The sequence below is a fragment of the Desmodus rotundus genome, chromosome 6, assembly GCF_022682495.2.
Source record: "Desmodus rotundus isolate HL8 chromosome 6, HLdesRot8A.1, whole genome shotgun sequence".
Classification (NCBI taxonomy): domain Eukaryota; kingdom Metazoa; phylum Chordata; class Mammalia; order Chiroptera; family Phyllostomidae; genus Desmodus; species Desmodus rotundus.
The window spans coordinates 125,871,417-125,895,880 of NC_071392.1; the positions used below are offsets into that span (position 1 = coordinate 125,871,417).

A 24,464-nucleotide genomic window follows, 5' to 3' on the forward strand; every position below is an offset into this window, starting at 1 on the left:
GTATCCAAGTTCTTTTAAATAAAATAAGTTAAAGTTAACTCTAAGCCCCCAGTCTAGCTGTTCCATTTTCAGTCCGTGTTGGGGCTCCCATTCATCAAGAGAGAGCAAATGTGCGGGGTGTCCAATCCACAGCCCACAGGCTGCATGCAGTCCAGGATGGCTATGAATGCGACCCAACATAAAACATAAATTTACTTAAAACATTATGAGGGGTTTTTTTGTTTTAATTAGTGTTTGTGTATTTAATGTGTGACCCAAGACAATTCTTCTTCTCTCAGGGTGGCCCAGAGATGCCAAAAGGTTGGACACCCATGTTATGGTATTATGCACCTCCCAAACATCAGGGCTGTCTCCACTGCCTTTGGTGTCCTGTTGAGAGGCCTACTGTTTCAGTGAACACAATCCTTGTGGTCCAGCAGTCTAGGTATTTTTGTCCCATGCTGAGGGCTGAGGCATGGCTGGTGTGGATAGAAAGCCCAGTGTCCAGCATTCAAGCTACTCTTACGCACCTTGAAGCTTTCTGCAAGCTGCCACCAAGACATGCACATGGATCCATTAACCCCAGTCCTGATCAAATGTCTCTTACCCTCTTTGTTTCTCAGATACCATATTTTCTTTGTTTTGAACACGCCTAGTGTAATTTCTTCAATTTGTGGAAGCTTTTCCCGGAGACGGGAAGAAAGCGATTTTCACTGTGAGCCCTGTATCAAAAACCTCTCCAGAAACACAGAGCTAAATAGCTCCTGGCTACCTACAAAAAAAAACATGGAAGAAAAAGAGCTATTTAAGAAGAACATGTATAAGTTATTATTTCAAATTTCCCTATGATTTTCTTAACAATAAATTTTTATAAACATACAGATGCTTAGGACCCCTTAGGCCAGACTGGAAACTGCCATGGAATAGTGATGAAGAGTTCTTTCTCTAGAGTTGGACATGCTGAATCTGAATCTTGGTTCTTGGCTTACTAACTGCATAACCTTGGGGAAGGCTCAATCATTGATGTCCTTATCTGTAAAACTGAGAAAATAGCAGAACTACCCTCAAAAGGTTGTATGACATTGAGCTGAGATAAATCTTGAAGTATTTAGCCTGGTAGGTTGACACGTCATTAAGTAGGTAGCCTGCACTTATTAGCTATGTCCTTTAGGCAAGTGACATCGCTTCTGTATGTATTTTCTCACTGATAAAATAAGAACAAGGGTGACTATTTCATAGAGTTTGTGCAGGTGTGATGATTAAATTAAATGATCATGGTACCTTACTGGACACACATTATAAGTTGCTTCATTATACTTTCTTCTACCTGTTTTGTTTTAGGGGTTGGATTTAATAGTGAGAGAATCAAATCTGAATTCGTTCTATACAATAGATAACACTACTATATCAATGATAATAGTACTATAATTACATAAGATCATTTCTTGTTTTTAGGAATTATATGCTGAAATATTTAGGGGTAAATGGGACATCATGATTGCAGTATACTCAGTAGTTCAGAAAAATTACATATATGTGTAATATGTATGTACATGTGTGTGTGCATGTTTATATTATATATGTGCATACATGGAGGGAGGAGATATATTTAAGAAAATATAGTAAAATAATAACATTTGGAAAATCTGAGTGAAAAGTATCTAGAGATTATTGGTACTATTGTTACAATTTTTCTTTAGGTCTGAAATTACATGAAAATAAAACATTGTTTAAAAAAAAAGAAAGAAAGCTCTGGCTGGTGTGGCTTAGTGGATCAAGTGGATTTGCCAGCCTGCAAATCACAGGGTCGCTGGTTCAATTCCCAGTCAGGCACATGCCTGGGTTGCAGGCCAGGTCCCCAGTGGGGGGCATACGAGAGGCAACCACACAATGATGTTTCTCTCCCTCCATTCCCCTCTCTAAAAATAAATAAATAAAATCTTTAAAAAAAAAGAAAGGATAAGAACATGAATTTATTGAGCATGATAAGAGGTTAGGTAAAGGTCATCATTTGGTCTATTTAAAAATTCTTCTTTTATCAGGATTTTTTGTGGCAGGAAGGGTCATAATGATTATATTTACATGTCTCACTTAAGGTTTTTGTTTGTATCAGATTCTAATTATTACTAATGCTTTAACCAGCCAAGAGGTGGAAAATGGTATGTTTAAATGAGGGTCTAGGTGGGCAGATAAAAGCTGTTTCTTCTATTTCATGAGGATTGGAGTTCTCTTAACCCCACAGCAGTGGCCTATGTACAGTATAAAAGTATGTTCTAGACCCATTTCAGATACCACATGTGGCTTTTTCACACTTATTCTGAATGTTTCACAGAAAAACAAAGCTACTAAAGAGGCATATAGCTCTATGTATCCCCCACCAGACTGTACACAGTGGAATAAGGAAGAAAGCAAGGTATTCTAAGAGCTTTTGACTGATGAGCTAGAAGGTAGGATTCTCTAGGTAGAAGCATTGATGTTGGTTTTACCAGGAACCACCAGTTCAAGCACAGTGGCTCAAATGTGTGCTGATCATCTCAGCGTAACTAGGACAGCCAGGTGATCCAGCTGGCCAGTTGCCATGACAAATAATAACCTGTTCCTAGGTCAAGTCTAAGAATGATCTACAAACAAGATACTCTGGACAAAAAGTGACTATAGTCACAGTGTTGAAAATAGTCTTCACATGTGCCACGCAGGAAGTATCAGTGGTTGTGAAACAGGATTGTTAGTAAACCCACACTCTTTACTATTAATCAGTATCAGTATGAAGACACACTTTACTATTAATTAAGTGTCAATATAGAAATCTATACATTCTAACTAAAATTTATTAGACAGTTGATGTCGACAAAATCCAGAAGTACATCATCCATAAACATAGTATTGGTGCTTTTATCCTGAATTTGATTTTTATTGATTTGACTGATAGTAGCAAACTCAGTATTTGGCACATGAAATAATGCTGAGAACTCTCAAGAGGATATACCCAGCTTGTATTTATTCTTTTATTCAGTGTCCCATTGGATAAATAAACCTTCAGGATGAGAACAAGTGTCAATATATGCACAGCATAGCAATTTGCAGGGCCCTCGTCACTACCAATCTATTACTGTTATTGACCTTCATTGATGGAGGCCTTCTTCAGATATGGGTATTTTCAAACAGGTGCTCACTGCCTAGCCACATTGTTGCCCTAGTATCACATGGTTCTTGGCCTTCTCCCCTCTGCCATCAAATACTCTAGGCTCAGTTTGGTCTTCATTCTCCATCAGAAGACAGCATGCAACTCAACAAGCACTTACTATGTGTCAATATTGCAAAGGAACTGTGGTCACCAAGAGGAGTATTTTAAACACAGTGTCTGTACCCTGAGGGCTCTTCTGTAATAAAGATTGCCCCTTGAACATCCTCAGTTCAACCTAATAAATGCTATAAGCGTTATGTGATCTCAGAAGAGATAATGGCCAAGTTTGGGGAAGCTGAGAACAGAATCCCACAGAAAAGGTCATTGTTTGGTGGATCTCAAAGAGTGAGTGGGTGCTGCAAGAAGACAGATGTAGAGGAAAGAGCATACGCAGTGTCAGGGAAACCTACAATGGCACCTTTCCCAACCTCTCCAGAAACTGCAAGTCCACTCAGCTGTTTAGTAAAAAAGCTGGAACAAGAACCCAGGTCTCCTTGTGTCCAGGCCAGTGGTCTTTTCATTATGTATTCTTAGGGCCATTTCATTTGGGATACATTCTCTGCTAAATAAAAACAAATCTGACAATTATGTGACCATGGTTTATCTTTAAATTTCAGTTTCTCTTTTTATTCTATAATATATCTTTGATAATGAAAAAGTTTCAAATTACAATTTCAAATTTTAACATTTCCCCCCAAATCTTGAGTAAAATTGACTTTGCTGGAATGCTTACTTTATTATGGTTTCTGACAATTGAAAAATGAATTATGGTTTGAGAAGAAAGGCCTCCAGCCATCTGTTAGATGACAGTGTGATTTCTCAGGAAAGACAAAGATCGAACATCAAATATCAACTTCCATATAAACTGCAAAATGAAACTGAACCATTCAGTGCCTCACCATTAAAATGGTGAGTTTAATGCCTCACCATTTTAGCATAGTAAGCAAGCTAATTTACCAGTTTAAGTAATTTCTGATATTACATTATGTTTAGTAAAATATGTTGACCATTGGGTTTAAAAAAACATGTTTATAATATTTCTGAATATGCTAACAATATTGCTTTAACTTAAATTTGAGTTAAATCTGGCTCCTACATTCCAAATTACAGCATCTCTCCATTTGCACATTTTCCTGTTCTGTTAAGAATATCATCTAAAGCAGTACTGTCCAATAAAAATATGATGCAAGTCACCTGTAATTTAAAATTTTCAATTAAAAAATTTAAAACATTTTTAAAAGTTTTAATTTCATCTTTATATTTCCTACCCAATATACTCAAAATAACATCATTTAAACATGTAGTCACTCTAAAAATATTGATGAGATATTTTACATTATTTATGTTGTACTATGCCCTTAAAAATAGTGAAAATTTTTTCACCCTTATAGCACATCTCAATTCAGACATTGCATTTTCATTGAGCAAAGTGAAACAAGTGGAATGTAACCCTATCGAAATAATCACATTGCATTTAGTGGAAAATACAGGGTCCAGCAGAAGTAAGGCCTGCTTGAGTGTGGTTGATAGGGTAATAATATGGGTGTAATAATTTATAGTTTTAATTTAAACATTTCACCTAAAATGTCATATGGTGTGCTTGAGTATGATAGTGTTATATTACAGAATTACATGCTTATGATTTTGTAATAAAAGATTTTATAATAACAAAGGGGTGTTATTTGTGCCAGACCCTGTATTTTACAATGCTTCAGTATGAACATTTAAATTAAGTTAAATAAAATTTAAAACTCATTGTTTCTATTTCACTAACCACATGTAGTCGGAGACTACCAGATGGGGCACTGCCGACCTACAAGTCAGAGTGGCGGCACGTGGGAAACTGGCGCACTAGGCTTGCTCTCAGCAAGGCAGGAGGGGATTGTGTGTAGAAAAGGGTTAGAGAGTAAGCATATAGAAGATAGTAGGAGGTAAACACATGAGCTTTGGAGTTAGACTAGATTATCTCTGTTGCTTTTTTTCTTTGACCTTTTTACACTTTAGCTTTCTTAACTATAAAGTAATAATACCTGGATTATTTGGCTATTAAGATTACATGATATAACTTAAATAGTAAGCTTTGAAATCTGGCACATTCCAAAGGTTCAATAAAGTATAACTAGCGTTATTAGTATTCATGCAAGTCATGGGGTCTGTTTGCATTTAAGTGTGGGGAAACTTTGAGTAATTTAATTAATTATTTGCAGGATGTAGGGTATGGAGAGAAAGAAATTGTGGCATTTTTCTGCAATTTTTATTGTATTATAAGGTATTTATATAGGAAAAGTGCACCAGTCACAAGTACACTGCTCAATGGACTTTCACAAAGCAAACACACCTGTGAAACTAGCACCCTCATCTAGAAATAAAACACTTATAGAATCTCAAAGAAACCACCGTCCTGACTTCCAACACTACAGGTTAGTTTTCTCTGTTTATAAATGTTATGTAAATAGACTCATACAGCCTGTGTAAGTGTCTGACTTCTTTCACTCAATCACCAAGTTGTGAGACTTAGACTTTTTATGTTGTGTGGGGCAGTAATTTATTCTTTCTCATTGCTATGTTGAATTCCACTATATAAATATCCCAACTATGCATTTGTCCATTTTATAGTAGATAGACATTTGGTTTGTTTTTACATTGGAACTATAGCAAATATGCCTGCTGTGCACCTAGGTATTTTGGTGATGGCCATGTACTGGGATTTGAGTTTTCATTCTTGGACATATTGAAGGAGAAGTCTCAGTCATCATATTATTTCATGTGCAGGAACCTTGAATAAGCATGAAGACTTGGAGGACCTTGTGGCTAAGTTCCTGAATGTAGAAGCCGCCATGGTCTTTGGGATGGGATTTGCAACTAACTCAATGAATATTCCTGCTCTAGTTGGAAAGGTAAGAATTTGTTAACATAGTTGTCTTCGGCTGTATTATTCCTAAGAATTATACCTCTGAGAGGGTCCTTTGTTAGAGGTATGGCTCAGAAGGTCCTTTTCTGAGAAAAAACATATGAGATGTCTAGCTTTTTAAATATATGTACCATCTTAGTCCAGAAAATCTCTTCATCACAATACTCTGGTTACAGAATTATAGCCCAGATGTTGGTCAAATTTCATCTTCCATGATGGTTTATCAAACCCAATTAAATTTTTAGGCTTTTAAGTGACCATCTGTAATGTAGCCAAAACTTATTAAGCATTTATTTGAATAACACATTTTGCTTGTACTATTCATTTATTTATTCATTCATCTAATAAATCCTAATTGAGAATCTACTATATCCTATTGTGAGGTAAGATACAGGACATCGAAGATGAACAAGACTTATGCCTTGTAAATTTATGTAGTTTACATTCTAGTGAGAGAAAAGAAAACACCAAATAAAATAGGATGACTGCCACAGAAAAGGCATGTATATACATGGGGAAGGACAAAAAGTTGCCCCCACATTGTTCTTGAGAAAGCCTGTGCAAAGTGGGTAACATTAGAACTGAATCTCTTATCTGTTAAGATAAATAAATTATTTTCTTCTGACAAGGAAGAAAAAACAGCATGCATAAAGCCCCAGTTTTGGAAGAACTAGAATATAGGGTAGTGGATAAAGAAGAGCCCAGAATGAAGGCAGAGGCCAAATTGCAAAAAGTCTTGCAGTACAAATCATTAAAATATTCAAAATTCTTCTGGAAAAAATGGGGAGTTGGTTGGTTCACTTCAAGTGAAAGCAAATGTCATAACCAGACTTATTTTTTTTTTTAAAGTTGACTGATGACAACTAAATGTAGTGTATGGTTTTTTATTGCATTATGCTTTTAAAATAGAAGGAAATAATACAATAAAAATAAAATAAATTTAAAAATTAAAAATAATGTAAAAATAAATATAGACAGACATAAACACATAAATAAATTCATACATACATATAAATACATAAATAAATATTAGAACTAGACTACATTCTTTGAAACCAATATTTTTATGAGATGTAGCTACTCACAAGGGCTGGTTCTCCTATATTAAAAGCACTATAAATGACTCAGTCAATGCAGTGAATAGGATTCACAATTTCTACCTAAATCTTTTCTATCTAGTGGATGCTCGTAGTAAATAAAATACCTCACTAAGAATAAAAACAGAGGGAAATAAAACATCTTAAAAGATATTAAGACATTATTAAAACAGCTAGGGGAATATGAATTTGGCCACATATTAAATGATAGCATTATGTAAATGTTTGATTTCTTGGGTGTCATAATTGCACTGTGATTTTGTAGCAGAATGTTCTTGTTCTTAATAAATACATGCTGCAGAACTTCAGGGTGAGGTATTGTAAGGTTTACAAGTAACTCTCAAATGTTCATCAAAAATATAATAAATATGCACACAAGTCAGGAGTATAGAATATGGGAATGTTGCTGGCTCCTGCCTCAGAAACTAAAAACATGTTATGTTTCCAAAATATAAGGAAGAACTCACAGATTCAGGGTGGCAATGAAAGACACATGGCAACCATTGTTTGTCTCTTCATTTTTGGTATGATGGAGCAATTTCATAATTTAAAATTTTTAATTAAAAATGAAAAATCATTTTACAAGCTGTAATTTATAACCAGTAGATTAGACTGGGATTTTCCACCTGCCTCAGAGTGAATTGCCATCCATACTTTTCCAAATGTAGTGTGTTTAACTGCAAAGCAGTGGTATTCGTTATATGGAGATCCATACAGTGAAGAATGAGATTCAGTAATTCCACATTCTCACCAATACTTGATTTATTGATGACAGCCATTGTGACAAGGGTGAGATGATGTTTCATTGTGGTTTTAATGTACTTGTAATGATTAATGACAGTAAGCATCTTTTCATATGTCTGCTGACCGTCACTATGTCCTCTTTGGAGGAGTGTCTATTCAGGTCCCACTGTTGCCCATTTTTTAATTAGATTGTTTTGATTTTTTGGTGTTGAGTTTTATAAGTTCTTTATAAACTTTGAATATTAACCCCTTATCAGATGTATCATTGGCAAATATGTTCTCCCATTCAATGGGTGTCTTTTCATTTTGGTGATTGTTTCCTTTGCTGTGTAAAAACTTTCCAGTTTGATATAGTTCCATTTGTTTATTTTTCCTTGGTTTCCCTTTCCTGAGGGGATATATCATAAAAATATATACATATTGCTGTGAGAGATGTCCAAGATTTTACTGCCTATGTTTTCTTCTAGGATTTTTATGGTTTTGAGTCTAACATTTAGTCATTAATCCATTTTTGAGCTTACTCTTGTATGTGGTATAAGAATGTGCTCTAGTTTCATTTTTATGTACATATCAGTCTAATTTTCCCAAAATCATTTATCAAATAGACTATCTTTACCCATTGTATATTTTTACCTCCTTTGTCAAGTATTAATTGACTGTAAAGGCATGGGTTTATTTCTGGGCTCTCTATTCTGTTCCATGATAATGGAAGGAGACTTGACTTGGGTGGTGAACACACAATACAGTGTACAGATGATGTGTTGTGGAATCGTGTACCTGAAACCTGTATAATTTTGTTAACCAGTGTCACACCAATAAATTCAATAAAAAGGAAAAAAAAATGAGAACTGAAAAACAAGAGTTGGAATTGTCTTGTAAAAAAGATCCCTGCCTTTCAGAAGAAATACACCAAAACTGTCCCAAATAATTCATCATGGGATTGAAGGGCCCCAGCAAGTCCAGAACCCACCCAAAAGTATATCAGTTTTCCTGGCGAACATCAATTCTTTAGATAATAGCTGATGCTTAACCAAGATCTTAAATGACCTTTTCTGCTGAAAATTATATACAAACGACTAAAGATATAGTCCCTTAAAACAATCCCCATCTTCATCAGCTAAATGTTGTATAGCATTTTATTCATATAAACACCAGGTTCATTCATATATTTTATTAATAGAGACTCTTGGGCTTTTAAAATTGAAGTGGTTTGCAGATCTATGTTTCAAGTCTCAAGTATCTTCCTGCTCCCACATGTTGTTCTTCCTTAATTTTATTTATTGATCTGTGTTCTGTGTGCTTGTTTTCTTAACAGGGATGCCTTATTTTAAGTGATGAGTTAAACCATGCATCTCTTGTGCTTGGAGCCAGACTCTCAGGTGCAACCATAAGGATCTTCAAACACAACAGTGAGTATCAATATATTTATCAAACGTGTACTGCTTATTTCCAGAAGAAAATAAAGATGACTGTTGGGGCTTTGTTCTTGCTCTTCAAGCTGGGAACTTAGCCTAGTGAAACACAATTATGTTTATATTCACTACTGATTTGTTAACCTCTGCTGACCCAGAACAAATGGTTGAAGTGCATTAAACACTCAAATTGTTAAGTGCAACCCAAACACATTAGTGTCAATGTTATTAGTGGTCTTGCAATATGGCCTCTGAAGATCTGACTGATCTCTTAGAACTACCATTTAATTATCATAAGTATTATAACTCTCCCTTTTTACTATTACTCTGACTTGGGAAAATATGAAGACTTAAGTTGCATATCATAGGTAAAAAGAGATCTTCCTTAGCATAGTGCTTCTTTTCACTACCCCCACCCACCATATGCTCAGACACCCCCCACACGCAAGCAACTGTATTAAAATACTCTTTCAGGCTCTGAGCTGTATGGTTGGATTATGAGGAGGTGGAAGAAGCTATTTATCCTTAGAGACTTCATGGGACAGAATGGTAAATATTAGGGGATACTTTTTTTAAAAAATTTTTATTGTTATTCAATTACAGTTGTATGCCTTTTCTCTAGGGGATACTTTTAAAACAGGTGGTGGGGGACACTTGTGTTCTATTTTCTAGCTGTGCCTCTGACTTGTTGCATCGCCTCATATGAATCCTTTAATCATTCCTTTACTCAATTTTCTTATCTGTAAAATAAGGGTGTTGAACTCTCTGATGTGCAAGGATCCTCTTGGTTCACTTTCTCATTGTAATTCTTCACTACTATCATCAAAACTCCTTTCTGTGTTTGCACATGTGCACATACACACATACACTCTTGTTTCCTCTCTCTTCCTTTTCACCATCATGCTCTCCTGATTTCCCTTCCTTTCTACGTTTTCTTTTCCTCTTCCTTGACACTACTGTCTGTGCTTCAAGGAAGTAACAAAGAATAAAGTGAGGAGAAGAAAAGTGACAGAGAACTGAGGAGGAATTGTTTCAGTTATTATGTCCACTTCACAGAAATCTCAACCAAAGAACAATTGTCACATGGGAAGAAAAGCAATGAATGGGAGAGTTTTAAAGTGAATCTACTTTCTAACTTGTAGATTTTTTTCTAATAAAAAAAAACTCCTGCTGTCACCGAATGGGGTGAAGTCTTGCCATGCGTTTACTGAACCACCTTCACCAGCTGTGTAAATATGAATACTCTGGAGTGGAGTTCAGAACCAGATCCTCTGGAAGAACTAGACTTGAGGTGTCTGAGACCTAGTTCAATTATGAAGGCCAGCTCAATATTAATTTAAAATATGTTGACTCCATTTCTTAATTTTGCATCAAACACTTGATCTTGGCTAGTCTATGAGTTACATTCCTCCAGTTCTATTTCATTTACCATCAGTTGTCACATCTAGACTCCAATTATTTTGACAATGTTGGGAATTCATGTTTGGAGTAAACATTTCATCTGTTCAAGAAATTAATTTATTAAGAGACCACAGAAAATGTCCTTGGTAGTAGCAAAATTATACTATATTCTTTTGGTTCTTTGGCATGACAAATGATTGGTGACCAAAGATTTTATCTACTTGGGGAAGGATAAAGCGTAGCTGACAGTTATTCAACTGTAGTTCCATCCATGGATATGGTTAAATGTAATAATCTTATTCCTGGAAGCAGACATATTCAAGTTGTGATCTATAAGGAAAAAATAAACCAGATCATGGTCAAGATTAACCTCTAATTTCTTCACTCCATTCTACTGAGGGCAGTGGCTCATGACCCTAGTTTCACAATAGAGGTATCTAGGGATCATCTATAAAGGATCAATGATAGGACCCACCTCCAAGTGAATAAAACCCAAACATCTCTGTTGGGATCAAGGCTGAATTTTTTCAGAGCTCTCCCATATGATCCTGATGCACAATGAGGACTATAAATCTTAGAATCTTGTTTTCTAACCTCGTTTTGTTTAGGCTGACCCTGGATCTTGCCAGTGCATCCTGGGGTGTATCACCACACATACATTGCCATGTTAATAACTATCATCACTCTTCCTATCCCTATGGCTAGTGCTGTTAACACTCCTAGTCTAAAGTTGATAGAGGGGGTCAAAAATGCAGAGAGTTTTCCAAGCCAAAATATTGAACACCTATTCTGATTCAAGCACTGTGTTCAGCCTTTGGAGGATATAAAAATGATAAGGTCGTATCTTAGCTATGTAGGAGAGCTTGCAATCTAATAGGAGAAACAGATATATATGAAAGTAACTGTATCATGGGTTAAATCAAAAACCAATAAGGCTATGGGGATATCAGGCTAAGAGTACAGGCTTTGGCCAATGCACCCACTAGAATAGTTAAAATAAGAAAAGATGATACCACCAAATGTTGGCAAAGATATGGAGAAACTAGAACTCTTATCCATTGCTGAAAGGTAAAATAGTACAACTTCTTTGGAAAACTCTATGGCAAAGTCTTATAAAGCTGAATATACTCATGTACTATGACCCAGAAATTCCACACCTTGGAATTTCCAAGTGAAATGAAAGCATATGTTAACAAAAAGACTTGTACAGAATGTTCATAACAGCTCTATAATAACCCTAAACTGGAAACAAGCCAAACATTTATCAGTAAGAGAATGGAAAAAATTGTGTTTTATTCGTATAATAGAATATGATTCTATAATAAAAATAAACTAATACATACAACACATATGACTCTAAAGAAACATTTTATAATTAAATAGACACAAAAGAGTACATACTATACAAGTTTGTTTATAGGAAATTAAAAAACAGACTAGACTAATCTATGACCCTAGAAATCATAACTATGCTTGCCTCTTATCGTGGGGGAGGAAATTGGGGAGAAAAGGCATAAAGAAACTGTCTGCTATGATAGAGGTGTTTGATATTTTAATAAGGATGATGTTTACAATCGTTAAAATTCATTGAATTGTACACTTAACATCTGTATATTTCCTTGTAAATAAATTTTCCTAAAAATATAATGATCATACAGCATATATAAATTTAAAACCATTGATTTGGTATTTAAACAAGTACAGGTTTTGACCCAAGCATTTGTGTTCTTGTTCCATAGCTTGTTAGCATATTGTCCTAGGCAAAATGCTTAACCTTCTTGGATCTCAATTTATGTATTCCAAAAATGAGAATAATTACAATACTTGATTCCCGATCTGTTGGAGGAAACATATAAAGTACTTACTTAGCACAGTGCCTGGTAATGGAAACTCCGGATTTTTTGTAGCTGCTGGGTTATTATAATTATTATTCTCATCAGTTTCATCACCAGTACCACTGAAGAACAGTAGAAAACATTATGGTGACTCAGAACAATGTAGAGGTCATTTTATTTGGGAGATTGCATGACATGAATAGTACTTGCCTTAGACTTTGAAAGATTAAGAGAATTTTAATCAGGAATGAGAAAAAGGATGTTTCAAACAGAACAGCAATCTGGGGTTTGAGAAGAGCATCAAAACTTCCAGTGTGGCCTGAATATAGGGCTGAACTACTGGATATGAGCCTGAAAAATAAGGCCTTGGCAAGTTAGTATAGAACTGCTAAGATGTATAAATAAGATAAGATGTGTGTACCTCAAGAAGCAACAAAGGTTACCTGGGCAGTCAGCTTTGTCATTCTGTTCCCTAGGTGTACTGGCTTTGCTCAAAGTATTTGGCAGCCCTCTTGTATGTTCAGTGGAGATGAAACTAGACATACAAGTTTTGAGTTAAATTAAATCTTTAAACAGCAACAGATGGAAATTTACTTATGGATTATAAAGATTGGCTGTCCTTACAGCAGTACTGTTACAACTTCTCTCTCCTGCATCTATTGTTGTTTTAAATTCAGCCCATATTCTGTTATTCACTAGTATTGGAGAGTCTATAGAGATGATGATGATGTTGATAGTTACAGATATCTAGATGTCAGCTAGATAGAAGATAGGCAGATGGACATATATACACACACACATACCCAACTGGGTGACTAAATGAAAGCTTTATCAATTATTAACCAAGCATCTCTACCCTCCAGCTTAGGTAGCAATCCTCCAAAATGCCATCAATGATCTACCACCTCCTGGTATTTATGCCCTTGTATAGTCCCCTGTTGCATTGTCTCAGGATTGGTTTGTGTGATCAAAAGAATATAGCAGAAGAGATAAGATGTCACTCTTAATATTATGTTTTAAAGACATTATGGCTTCTGCCTCTCCTTTCTTGGATCACTTATAAGGATGTTTAAGAAGCCTATGGAGAAGAGGCCTCCTGCCAACAACCATGGGAGCAGGAAGTCTTGGCTGATCTCCTGGCCTTACTTCAAGCCTTCAGATGACTGTAGCTCAGCCAACAGAAGTTTCTTAGTCCACAATACTCAGGAAAGGTTCCCAAATTCCTGACCTGCAAAATGTGCGAGATAGTGTTTGTTGTTTTAAACCTCTAAGTTCTGGTATAATTTGTTACATAACAATAGATAACCTATATACTTCTCTGGCCACTGTTGCTGAGGCAGAAGTGGGACACCCGAGCATGACTTCCTACTTCCCCTTTCTTGGAATCTAGAATGAACAGCTCATTCTAAAATGAATGGCTTGGCAGAGCCTGAGTCTTTCAACCCAACTACTTTATCCACTTGCTCACTGACAAAGAAGCCAAAATAAAACAAGTTGGAAGACATGCCATTCTTGGTCTACATGGGCCAAGAAACTTAAGATCCTGCAGCACAAAGGTCAGGAAGTGAAATAAGTTTGTCTGCTGCTTCCTGAGACATAGTTTGCCATGACCGTCATGGCCAAAGAACATCAGGCTTTGACTCTCAATGTTAGCAACCCCTTTTCTGGGGGGAGTGAGGCAGAGGCAGCTTGAAGTACTTCTTTTTCTATTGGTGAAGGCCGAAATATGAAGGGAAGGGATAATCATCACCCACCTCCCAGTTCCACAAACAGTCATCAAAAATATTGCTCTTATCTGTGGACATATGGAGTGGATGTCAACAATGTGAACATGTCAATGCAGGTTATTTCCACATTTTTGTTCAAACACAAATACAAGATACAATTAATTTAGCCAAAACCATATCATGGGAAAATATTTTAAGCAGAGCCCTACAAAGCCGCTTTATTTTAAATATTTAAATAAACTGATGAAGTTCAGCCACATACTGAGTCTTTCCACTCAATATAACAACTCAGAAATTGCTTCAGTTCAACCTGCTGTTCCTGGTCCAGCCCATGACACCCTATGCAGCTATGTTGTTATCTTGTCCTTTAGATTACAACCTCGGGGCGGGGGGGGCGTGGAATTCCAGTAAAATTACATCCAAAGTAAAACATAGTACCTATATCAAGGAGAAATCAGACAGCATCTTGACAAATGGTAAAAACCAATGTCATCATTGAGGGGCAGAAGAACATTGTGTATCTTTATATGTGATACCCTGAGAAAGACTCAATATCACTTATGTAGTTTTCAGATCAAAATGCTAAATTTTATCATTAGACAATCCAGATTAAGAATGTTCTACCTTAAAAAATAAAAGAGGGATGTATTCTCTAAACATGTTAATGCCATAAAATACACAGAAAGGCTGAGGAGGTGGTCCAAATTAAAGAAAACTGAAGAGCCATGACAACTAACTATAATACATGTCCTAGACTGGCTTCAGAAGGAGCCAGAGAAATGCTATAGAGGCCATTACTGGGCCAAATTACAACATTATAATATGGACAGTAGATTAGTAATACTAGATAAGAGTACTGTACCAATGTTAAATATACTGAAGTGGATAACCACACTGTAGTCAAGGGCAGAATAGTTGTTACATTTTGAAAGTGTTGTATAAAGAAGAGTGTGTGACAGAAACCATATGTGGTCCACAAAGCCTAAAATATTACTTGCTATATGGCTTTGTACATAAAAATTTTGCTGACCCCTACTGGATTCTTGTAAGAGAATGCCCTCATTCTTAGGGAAGACTCACTATAGTGTGTAGGAGTAAAGGCCTTGGTATATGCAATCTAGTCCAAATTTAGAAAAAAATGTACACACACACAAATACGCAGAGATAGATGGACAAATTGATGATAGATAGATAAATGATAGGATGACAAAGCAAATGGTAAAAAGTGTTAATAGATGACTTTGAGTAAAGGATATATAAGAATTCTTTGTAGTATTTATTCTTGTAAGTTTAAAATTATTTCCATATAAAATTTTGTTTTAAAACGTTAGTTCTTTGCTAAAATGATAATTTGAGTTTCATTTTATCTTGTAAGTTTGCAAAGCTCTTAAAACATTCAATAATTTATGCCTCGTGCCCTCCCTTTGTACTCCCAGAAAATAGATAATATTTAAAATGAATGTGAGCTACGGTTATTTTATATCAGCAACTAGCACTTATTGAGAATGTACTCTGTGCCAGATGCTGAGCTCATGGCTCTCTCCCATGTACTTATTTAACCCTGTAGACAAACCGATGAGGTAGGCACTAGTTTACAAAGGAGAAGGTTCAGGCTTAGGAATATTAAATCACTTGTCCAGGATCATACACCAGGAACTGCTCAGTGGTAAAGCCTGGAACTGTTTGCAAAAATTCTGGCCTTCCCAATTAATAGAGAACTGTGTGCGGCGAAAGTCAGAAGTCTGTCATCTAATCCACAAAACTCTATTAGATATGAGCTGCTGTTACTCTTTTGTTTCTGTGGTAGGTAAAATAATGGCCCCCAAAGATGCCTACATCCTAATCCCCAGAACCTTTGGATATATTATGGGGCAAAGGGGAATTAGGGTTGCTACTCTGCTAACATTAAGATAAAGAGGAGAGAGAACCAAGATGGCAGCGTAGGTGGACACACTGTGCCTCCTCGCACAACCAGAGCTGACAGAAAATCGAATGGCAGGGAAGTCCGACACCAAGGAAATAAAAAATAAACGTTCATCCAGACCGGTAGGAGGGGTGGAGACAGGCAGCCGGGGCGGAGAAGCCTCACGTGGCCGTGGCGGGACCAAGACTGGCAGAGTGTGGGACCAATGGGGCAGGCAGTCTGACCACTAGCAGACCCTGCGGCCCCACATTCACGCAGATAGGCCGAGAGGGCCGGACTCAGAGTGGCGGAGAAGGGGGCAGGCAGAGCAGCGGGTAGCACCCCAAGACCCCACATTCACGCACAGATAAACCGGACAAACAGCGGGGAGCAAAGCAGACTGCGCAACCCAGGGATCCAGCGTGGGGAAATAAAGCCTCAAACCTCTGATTGAAAACGCCCGTTGGGGTTGGGGCGGCAGCAGGAGAGACTCCCAGCCTCCCAGGAGAGGTCGTTGGAGAGACCCACAGGGGCCTGCGGCGTGCACAAGCCCACCCACTCAGGAACCAGCACCAGAGAGGCCCAGTTTGATTGTGGGTAGCAGAGGGAGGGTTTGGAGTCCGGTGGAGAGTGGAGCGGGTGCCATTGCTCCCTCTCAGCCCCTCCCCCATGTACAACGTCACAGCCCAGCAACCAGCGTTACCCCACCCTGGGGAACACCTAAGGCTCCGCCCCTTTAAAGTAACAGACGCGCCAAGACAAAAAAGAAAAAAAAAAGGCCCAAATGACAGAACACTTCAAAGCTTCAGAAAAAATACAACTAAGCGAGGAAGAGATAGCCAACCTATCAGATGCACAGTTCAAAACACTGGTTATCAAGACGCTCACAGAATTGGTTGAATCTGTTCGAAAAACAGATGAAAAAATGAAGCCTATGCTAAAAGAAACAAAGGAAAATGTACAGGGAACCAATAGTGATGCGAAGGAAACTGGGACTCAAATCAACGGTGTGGACCAGAAGGAAGAAAGAAACATCCAACCAGAAAAGAATGAAGAAACAAGAATTGGGGAAAATGAGGAGAGGCTTAGGAACCTCCAGGACATCTTGAAACATCCCAGCATCCGAATTATAGGGACGCCAGAAGGAGAAGAGGGAGAACAAAAAATTGAAAACTTATTTGAACAAATAATGAAGGAGAACTTCCCCAGTCTGGCAAAGGAAATAGACTTCCAGGAAGTCCAGGAAGCTCAGAGAGTCCCAAAGAAGCTGGACCCAAGGAGGAACACGCCAAGGCACATCATAATTACATTACCCAAAATGAAGCAGAAGGAGAGAATCTTAGAAGCAGCAAGAGAAAAGGAGACAGTTACCTACAAAGGTCTTCCCATAAGACTGTCAGCTGATTTCTCCAAAGAGACCTTACAGGCAAGAAGGGGCTGGCAAGAAGTATTCCAAGTCATGAAAGGCAAGGACCTACATCCAAGATTACTGTATCCAGCAAAGCTATCATTTAGAATGGAAGGGAAGATAAAGTGCTTCTCAGATAAGGTCAAGTTAGAGAAGTTCATCATCACCAAGCCCTTATTATATGAAATGTTAAAGGGAGTTACCTAAGAAAAAGAAGATAAAAAATATGAACAGTAAAAATGACAGCAAACTCACAGTTATTAACGACCACACCTAAAACCAAAACAAAAGAAAACTAGGCAAACAACTAGAACAGGAACAGAACCAAAGAGATGGAGATCACATGGAGGGTTGTCAGTAGGGGAGTGGGAGGGGGAGAGGGGGGGAAAGGTACAGAGAATAAGTAGCATAGATGATAGGTGGAAAATAGACAGGGGGAGGGTAAGAATAGTGTAGGAAATGTAGAAGCCAAAGAACTTATAAGTATGACCCATGGACATGAAGTATAGGGGGGGAATGTGGGAGGGAGGGGGTGGGCAGGATGGAGTGGAGTGGGGCGGGGAATGGGACAACTGTAATAGCATAATCAATAAATATATTTTAAAAAAGATAAAGAGATTATCTGCATAGGTCCAGTGGAAAAGGGAAGAAGAAGAATGTCAGAGATGCAATGTGAGGTAGACTTTAATGGCTGGCTTTGAAGATGGACGGAAGAAAGTCACAAACCAAGGAATGCCAGAAGTCTCTAAAACAGGGGTGTCAAACTTATTTTTACCAGGGGCCACATCAATTTCGTGGTTGCCTTCAAAGGGCTGAATATAATTTTAGGACTGTATAAATGTAACTACTCCTAAACTAGGGGAAAGGAACTTGGAGCTGCCACTGGGTAGAAACAAGGTGCCAGGCCAAATAAAACAAGGTGGAAGGCCGAATTCAGCCTGTGGGCCTTGTGTTTGCCACCTGTGTTCTAAAAGTTGCAAGAAAACAAGTTATCCTCTGGAACTTCAAGAAAGGATAGCAGCCCGGCCCACACCTTGATTTTAGCCCAGGAAGACCCATTTCAGATTTCTGGCCTTCAGAGCTGTAACATAATAAATCTGTGTTGTTGACCCAGCCAGTGTGGGTCAGTTGGCTGGGCATCATCCCACAAACCAAAAGGTCACCAATTCGATTCCCGGTCAGGGCACATACCTGGGCACCCTACAAAAGGCAGCCAATTGATGTTTCCCTCTCATCTTATCAATATTTCACTCCCTCTCTTCCTCCCTCCCTTCCCCTAAAATTAAAAAAAAAATTTTAATGTCTCTCTAAAATTAAAAAAAAGTTCTTTCTAAGTCACTAAACTTGTGCTAATTTCTTACAGCAGCAATAGAAAACTAATACACTTTCATCCTCAGATACACAAAGCCTGTTCCCACTCACCAATGTGCTTAATAGGACTTTTACTCATGAGCATACTTTCACTACTGCTGCATTTACATCTTAAAAATAGCCACTTTTCACAGCAGGGGTACGTCCAGGGTCCTTACGTCCACACTTGTTACTTAACAAGTTAGGAAGTTAGAATGTATATGGAGGGGAAAGAATTAAGTTGAGTTACAAAGTGTATGGCATCAGTGGCTGCTGGCTGTTTTTCCTGGTCTGTTGGAGCCAGGATAATACTAAATACCTCAGTAAACAATGATGTTTTAATCCACATTATGCGTCACACAGATTGAAATGATAAAGTGGAGATTGTGTAAGGATCTGTAAAGATGAAAATTTGCCTTCCTGTGTGTGTATGAGGCAGGCAACCAGCCCAGAGAGAAGTTAATGACTTGAGAGACATGTTCTTGAGGATGGTCACCTAAACCAGAATGACATTCTCAAACGTCAGGATCATGGGGTTTCATACACCTCTGCATATACTGCTCCCCTGGACTTTCATCCACTTTACATCCATTGCTTACACCTTAAGATACTCCCCTGACTTTTGGAAGAGAGGAAGTTCTATTTCATGTAGATCAGTACCAGCAGATAACTTATTATTTAGAACTTCTCTAAATAAATCAAAATTCTGAACCCCCAAATTTTGAAATTCTGCATGGGAAAAATATACCTAAGGTGTATTTAATCAGACCACCATAATAAACCGAGCCCTTTGTAAACAGGCTTGATCGAGCTATTCATCATTTCTCTTTACTTCCCACAAAACTTCTGAGAGGGAACAAAATCAGAACAATTAAAAACTACTCTCTAAGGACTCAGAAGTGCATTTTTAGCAGTGCTAAATTCAAAATTGGGTAGCAGAATCCTTTATCACCCTGGATTAGTTCTCCTGGATAGCGAATGTAAACAATTACTGAGATCATAAATGTCATTTATTCATCATAATGTATTTGGTGCCAGCAAATACATTAAACCCTGTACATAACCCGCTCACTTAATTTTAACAAACACCTGGATTCATAGTTCTCTTCATTATTCACACTTATTAAGAGGAAACCAATCTTCAAATTGATTAAATGGCCCACTCAAGGTCATACAGATGATAAATGACGAAGGTCAAAATTCAAACTCAAGTCTGTTTCTCTCTTCTTGGTTCATTTCTCCCAGTCGCATATTCAGGAAGTGATCCCAGGAAGTGCCAGCAGGTGAGCAGGGAATGGAGACAGAGAAGGAAAGGCAGCTGGTAAAGGGCACATTGTCTAGCAAGTTTCCACAATAGACTGTGGAGCTCAATCCTACTAGGAAACTCTGGGAAGCCATGTGGGTATATCTGTGTTATCCCGTTTCAGGGGTAAGGGAGCTGGAGTATTTAGCTATCAATTCACACTTGTGGTTGATTGAGGGCTGTCCCTACTCAGGCCTAGTTTGCTTTCACAGCCTGAAAAAAAAAAGTTCTTGGACCAAGAATGGCCTGTTTGCAATAAGGAACTGGGCTGAGGGATATAGGCAGGGCATGCACAGCACTTGCTAAAGCTCTTACCCACTAGCTAATTCCAGCTACTGCCACTCATGTATAGGACCCAGAAGGCTGTGGGTCCTGTTAGTAGCCTGATTTTCAACCCAGAATGCTGAAGTTTGGCTTCTGAATTCCTCAGTGCTGAGAACATCTCCTTGGATTTTCTACTGTGGGCAGCTTTAATGAAATAGCCAATCCTTAGTTAGCTTTTGTGACTCATTTGGTGGCACAAAACAGACACTCCAGCCTTTGCACACCCTAAGCTAAGGCGTTAGCTCCAACCAGGGATCTAGGTTGATTTCCACTAGGATTTTAGTAGATTGAGAAAATAGGCCCGAGCCCCCTGGGGCACTTGTCTGGCTTTGGTAAACACAAACCCTGGGCTGATTGTATTAACACCGTGAGCATGCCAGGACCTCAAACCCTTGGGTAAGATTTGACTCTCTGGAAAGGTCAACATCTTCTCTTAGACATTTGACTATGTCAAGACTGAGTAATTTTCCCCCCTGAATCTGCTCATTTTACTGGCAAATGCATATGATCTAGATTCTAGAGCAATGTTGTTTCTCAGACTTCTATGTACACAGGAGTCACTGGGGATCTTGTTAAAATGCAGACTCTGTAGATCTGGGTTGAGGGCTGAGTTTCTGAAATTCTGACAAGTTTCCAGGTGACGCTGATGCTGTTGGTGCAGGACCACACAGGAATCAGTCTGTAGGCCTTCTCCATCCTCAAATGAGCCACAAAAGGCTTCTTGAGCTAGCCTTGGAGAGGAGAAGTAGTCTTTTCAGCTAAGAGAGTTGCCCTGAGGTCAGTGGGCTGGGCAGGCCAGGAATTTGGAATGGTTTGAAAAAAAGGTGGAGAAGAAGAACAAGAATCTCCCTGGAGGCATTTAAAGGCCAAGAGGAGGAAGAACAAAGAGTGAATTGTTAGTGGGAAAACTCTTGAGTTTCATCTGCACAACAAGGGCTCATGAGGGCTGTTTGAATAGAAGGTCAGATCTATAAACATTTAGACTACATTATAAACCATGACATTTTAGATCTCAAGGTATGACTTGGGTTCTGAACTAGGTTCTTTACTTTAATAAACACAGTAATTGCCTCTATATATTTTAACGACAACTAATGGCATTGAACACTTACTATGTGAGCTTTTTATATACACTAACTCATTTTAGCCTCAAAATTACGCAAGGAGGAAACTTCTATGATTATGCACTTTTTATAGATGAAGAAACAGAGGCACAAAGTGATGAGGTGACATCCTTAGAAGCACAGAGCTAGAAAGAGGCAGAGCTGGGATCTAAACCAAGGAGCTCTGACTCCAGAATCTTTATTTTTAAGCGCCATGCACTTTACTTCCTTTCTCAGCCTTTTCCACCCTCTGCTTCCTCGTTGAGGCTAAATTGACGTGGACAATTCTTAGTAGCCTCCATCTCCCATGCAACTGTCCTTGAATCAGGACAGCTGGGTCCAGCAGATGTGGCCAACAAATGGTCCTTGCTTGGACCTTGACCTGAGGTTCAGGATCCCAACACTGACCTCTGAGCTTCCATATTGTTTCCTGAATCATATCTCGCATTGACCCCACTCACTTAGGGATCCCATCCAGTACTTTGTCTAATTTTATAGTCCCCTTCCTGAGGATTAAAAGCTGTCCAGAGTCTAGGTGCATGGGACACACTGTGCCCATGCTTTAGGCTTTGCCTATTCTTCATTTCATGTCCCCCAGGTCAGAAGCTATGGGTATGACACTCCCTCCCCAAGGTACATATACCTTGCCCTAATACCTGCCTCACTCTCAAACTTAGTCCAGTTCCTCTGCTCCCAGCTGCCTTTTGCAGTCTTCCGAGAAAATCATTTGCTTCTTTGACGTACCAAAGGACATGCAACACCTGCCCACATATTTATAGAGCCATCAAAGTAATATGAACCATAAAGTAGTTGCCCAAATTGCTTTGCAAAATGTAAAGCATCAAATTTTCAATGCATCAGAAATGCCCTCACTGATTTTGTGAAAAAGAGAATCTGTAAATGTGATTTTGAGAAAAACATTTGCTTTGCTTGCCAAAGCTGGCTTATGTTTTACCCCAAATGCTAAACAATTGGCAGTTTTAAAAGTAAAAATATTTTTTTATTATTGCCCACAGTTACTTAGGTACCTATTGCTTAATATTTCACCTTTGGGCTCAATATTGAAGGATGAAACTGGGTATCTCTGAAGAAACAAAGGGAATGGGAGAAAAGATGGAGACTAAATAATTATAAAAAATAAGTAGCATTTCTTCATCATCCAATCATATTTTTACTTAAGCAATAGCTGTTGGGTGTTTCTCATGTGCAAGTATGAAAATATTTTTGGCACTCAGCACATGAATAGAGAACCAGAGGTTGTATTTAAACGCAGTTAGGGGTAGGGTTTGTGGAGCTTGGGATGACAAAGGATAAACCACCAACTACACTGGGCAGCTTATGGAAAGTGGAAGCTGACATTCATCCCAACAAGGACCACAGACCCTGGATCCAGGGAAGAAAAAGGGCATTGAGAGATAGGCAGTGAGGGAGGTGTTCATGTAGCTACAAAAGCTCAGTTGCCTAAGAGAATAAGAAGAAGGAAATCTTGGCAGAAAAAACAGTGTTGTCACTGTACAGTAAGGGAAGGACAAAGCCAATTATCCAGTTCTTATCTTCTGGAAGATACTCTTCAAACTACACCCAACCTTTCTGCTTAGAAGACTGAAGGTGGGTTCCTTGTTTCCGTGAGCCCTCTTTTCATAGGACTTTATCTGTAGCTTTCCTAGATCCCAGAGACTTTGAATTTCGAGGAGGCCCAAGAATAAGCTCTCAAAGTATATTTGTCACCTATGTCTGATCCTAGTTTTTGGTCCTTAGTCAGATTATTCTGGGTATCTAGTTATTCAGTATCCAGGAACCAAGCCTGTGACAGACCAGGACCAGCTCTGGATCAACATGTGGTCTCCACGCTTCCCTTTTTGATAGCTGTGAGTTCACTTGCTCCTCTCAGCCCTTCACATACTAAAGGAAACAGCCTGGGTGAGTCAGACTTAGTGGCAAATAATGTCTAAGGCATTGTTCATACTCAAATTTGTGGTGATTACAAGTCTATAGTGTATCATTACAAATTTGTAACTTAATCATACAATAGCACTGTGTATATGCACCTAGATGGCATCAAATTTATTCTTTTAATTTCAGCATTTTAGAGATTTCTTTATATACCAACAAGAAAGTGGTTTGTTTGGGTTTGAAATTTGTTTTTGTTTTGGGGGGGAAAGAGTCGTTCTAGTTGTTGATTTTATAAACCTTCTGGGCATTAGTTCATTCATCTGAGAAAACAAACACCTAATCATTCTTTTCTACTTCTCAGAGCTGTCAGATGAATTAACATAATGCAAGTGTAAGTGCTTTAATAAACATCAGCATTTAAAAATCCCTTGCAGATGTTAGCCTGTGGCTTACTAAAACAGTAGAAGCTCATTGAGGCCTGCAGAACAAAAGCCACAATGTCCTGAACCCTATAGGCCTGTGATCCACACACTGTAGCATGATACAGCAAGACTGTAAAAGTTAGAAACCACCAGATGCTGACCTGGGTCCAGAATCCCATGCCCAGTGAAGTTATCCCTTTCCCTGTCTAGAGTCTGTGATTCTAAGAGGTCAGTGAGTTTGTCCCCAGCAGGGAAAAAAATGGCAGATGGACTTTTCCTCTGCTCAATGATTCCGGGTTGTGGATACCAGGGGTTTTGTGAAGTTCCACCAAAAGCTTATCCCCACAGAACTCTCCTTCCGCTTCGAACACATTGAGTCCCCTACCAAGGAAGGGCCTGGGATTCCTCTGGCTTCCAAAATGCATAAATCACATCACGGCCATTTAAAGGCTTGTTTTCAGGTCCTGC

At 38.4% G+C, this 24,464-nt stretch overlaps 1 protein-coding gene across 2 annotated transcripts in view; it reads left to right on the top strand.

Moving 5' to 3' along the window:
• Positions 1-24,464, top strand: part of SPTLC3 (serine palmitoyltransferase long chain base subunit 3) — a 144,213-nt gene that overhangs the window by 65,812 nt on the left and 53,937 nt on the right. For both annotated transcript variants that reach the window (XM_024559351.3, XM_045194877.2), the window contains exons 5-6: positions 5,936-6,060; positions 9,231-9,324. In XM_024559351.3, the coding sequence (XP_024415119.2) occupies positions 5,936-6,060; positions 9,231-9,324 (219 nt within the window). The remainder of the gene's footprint in view (positions 1-5,935; positions 6,061-9,230; positions 9,325-24,464) is intronic.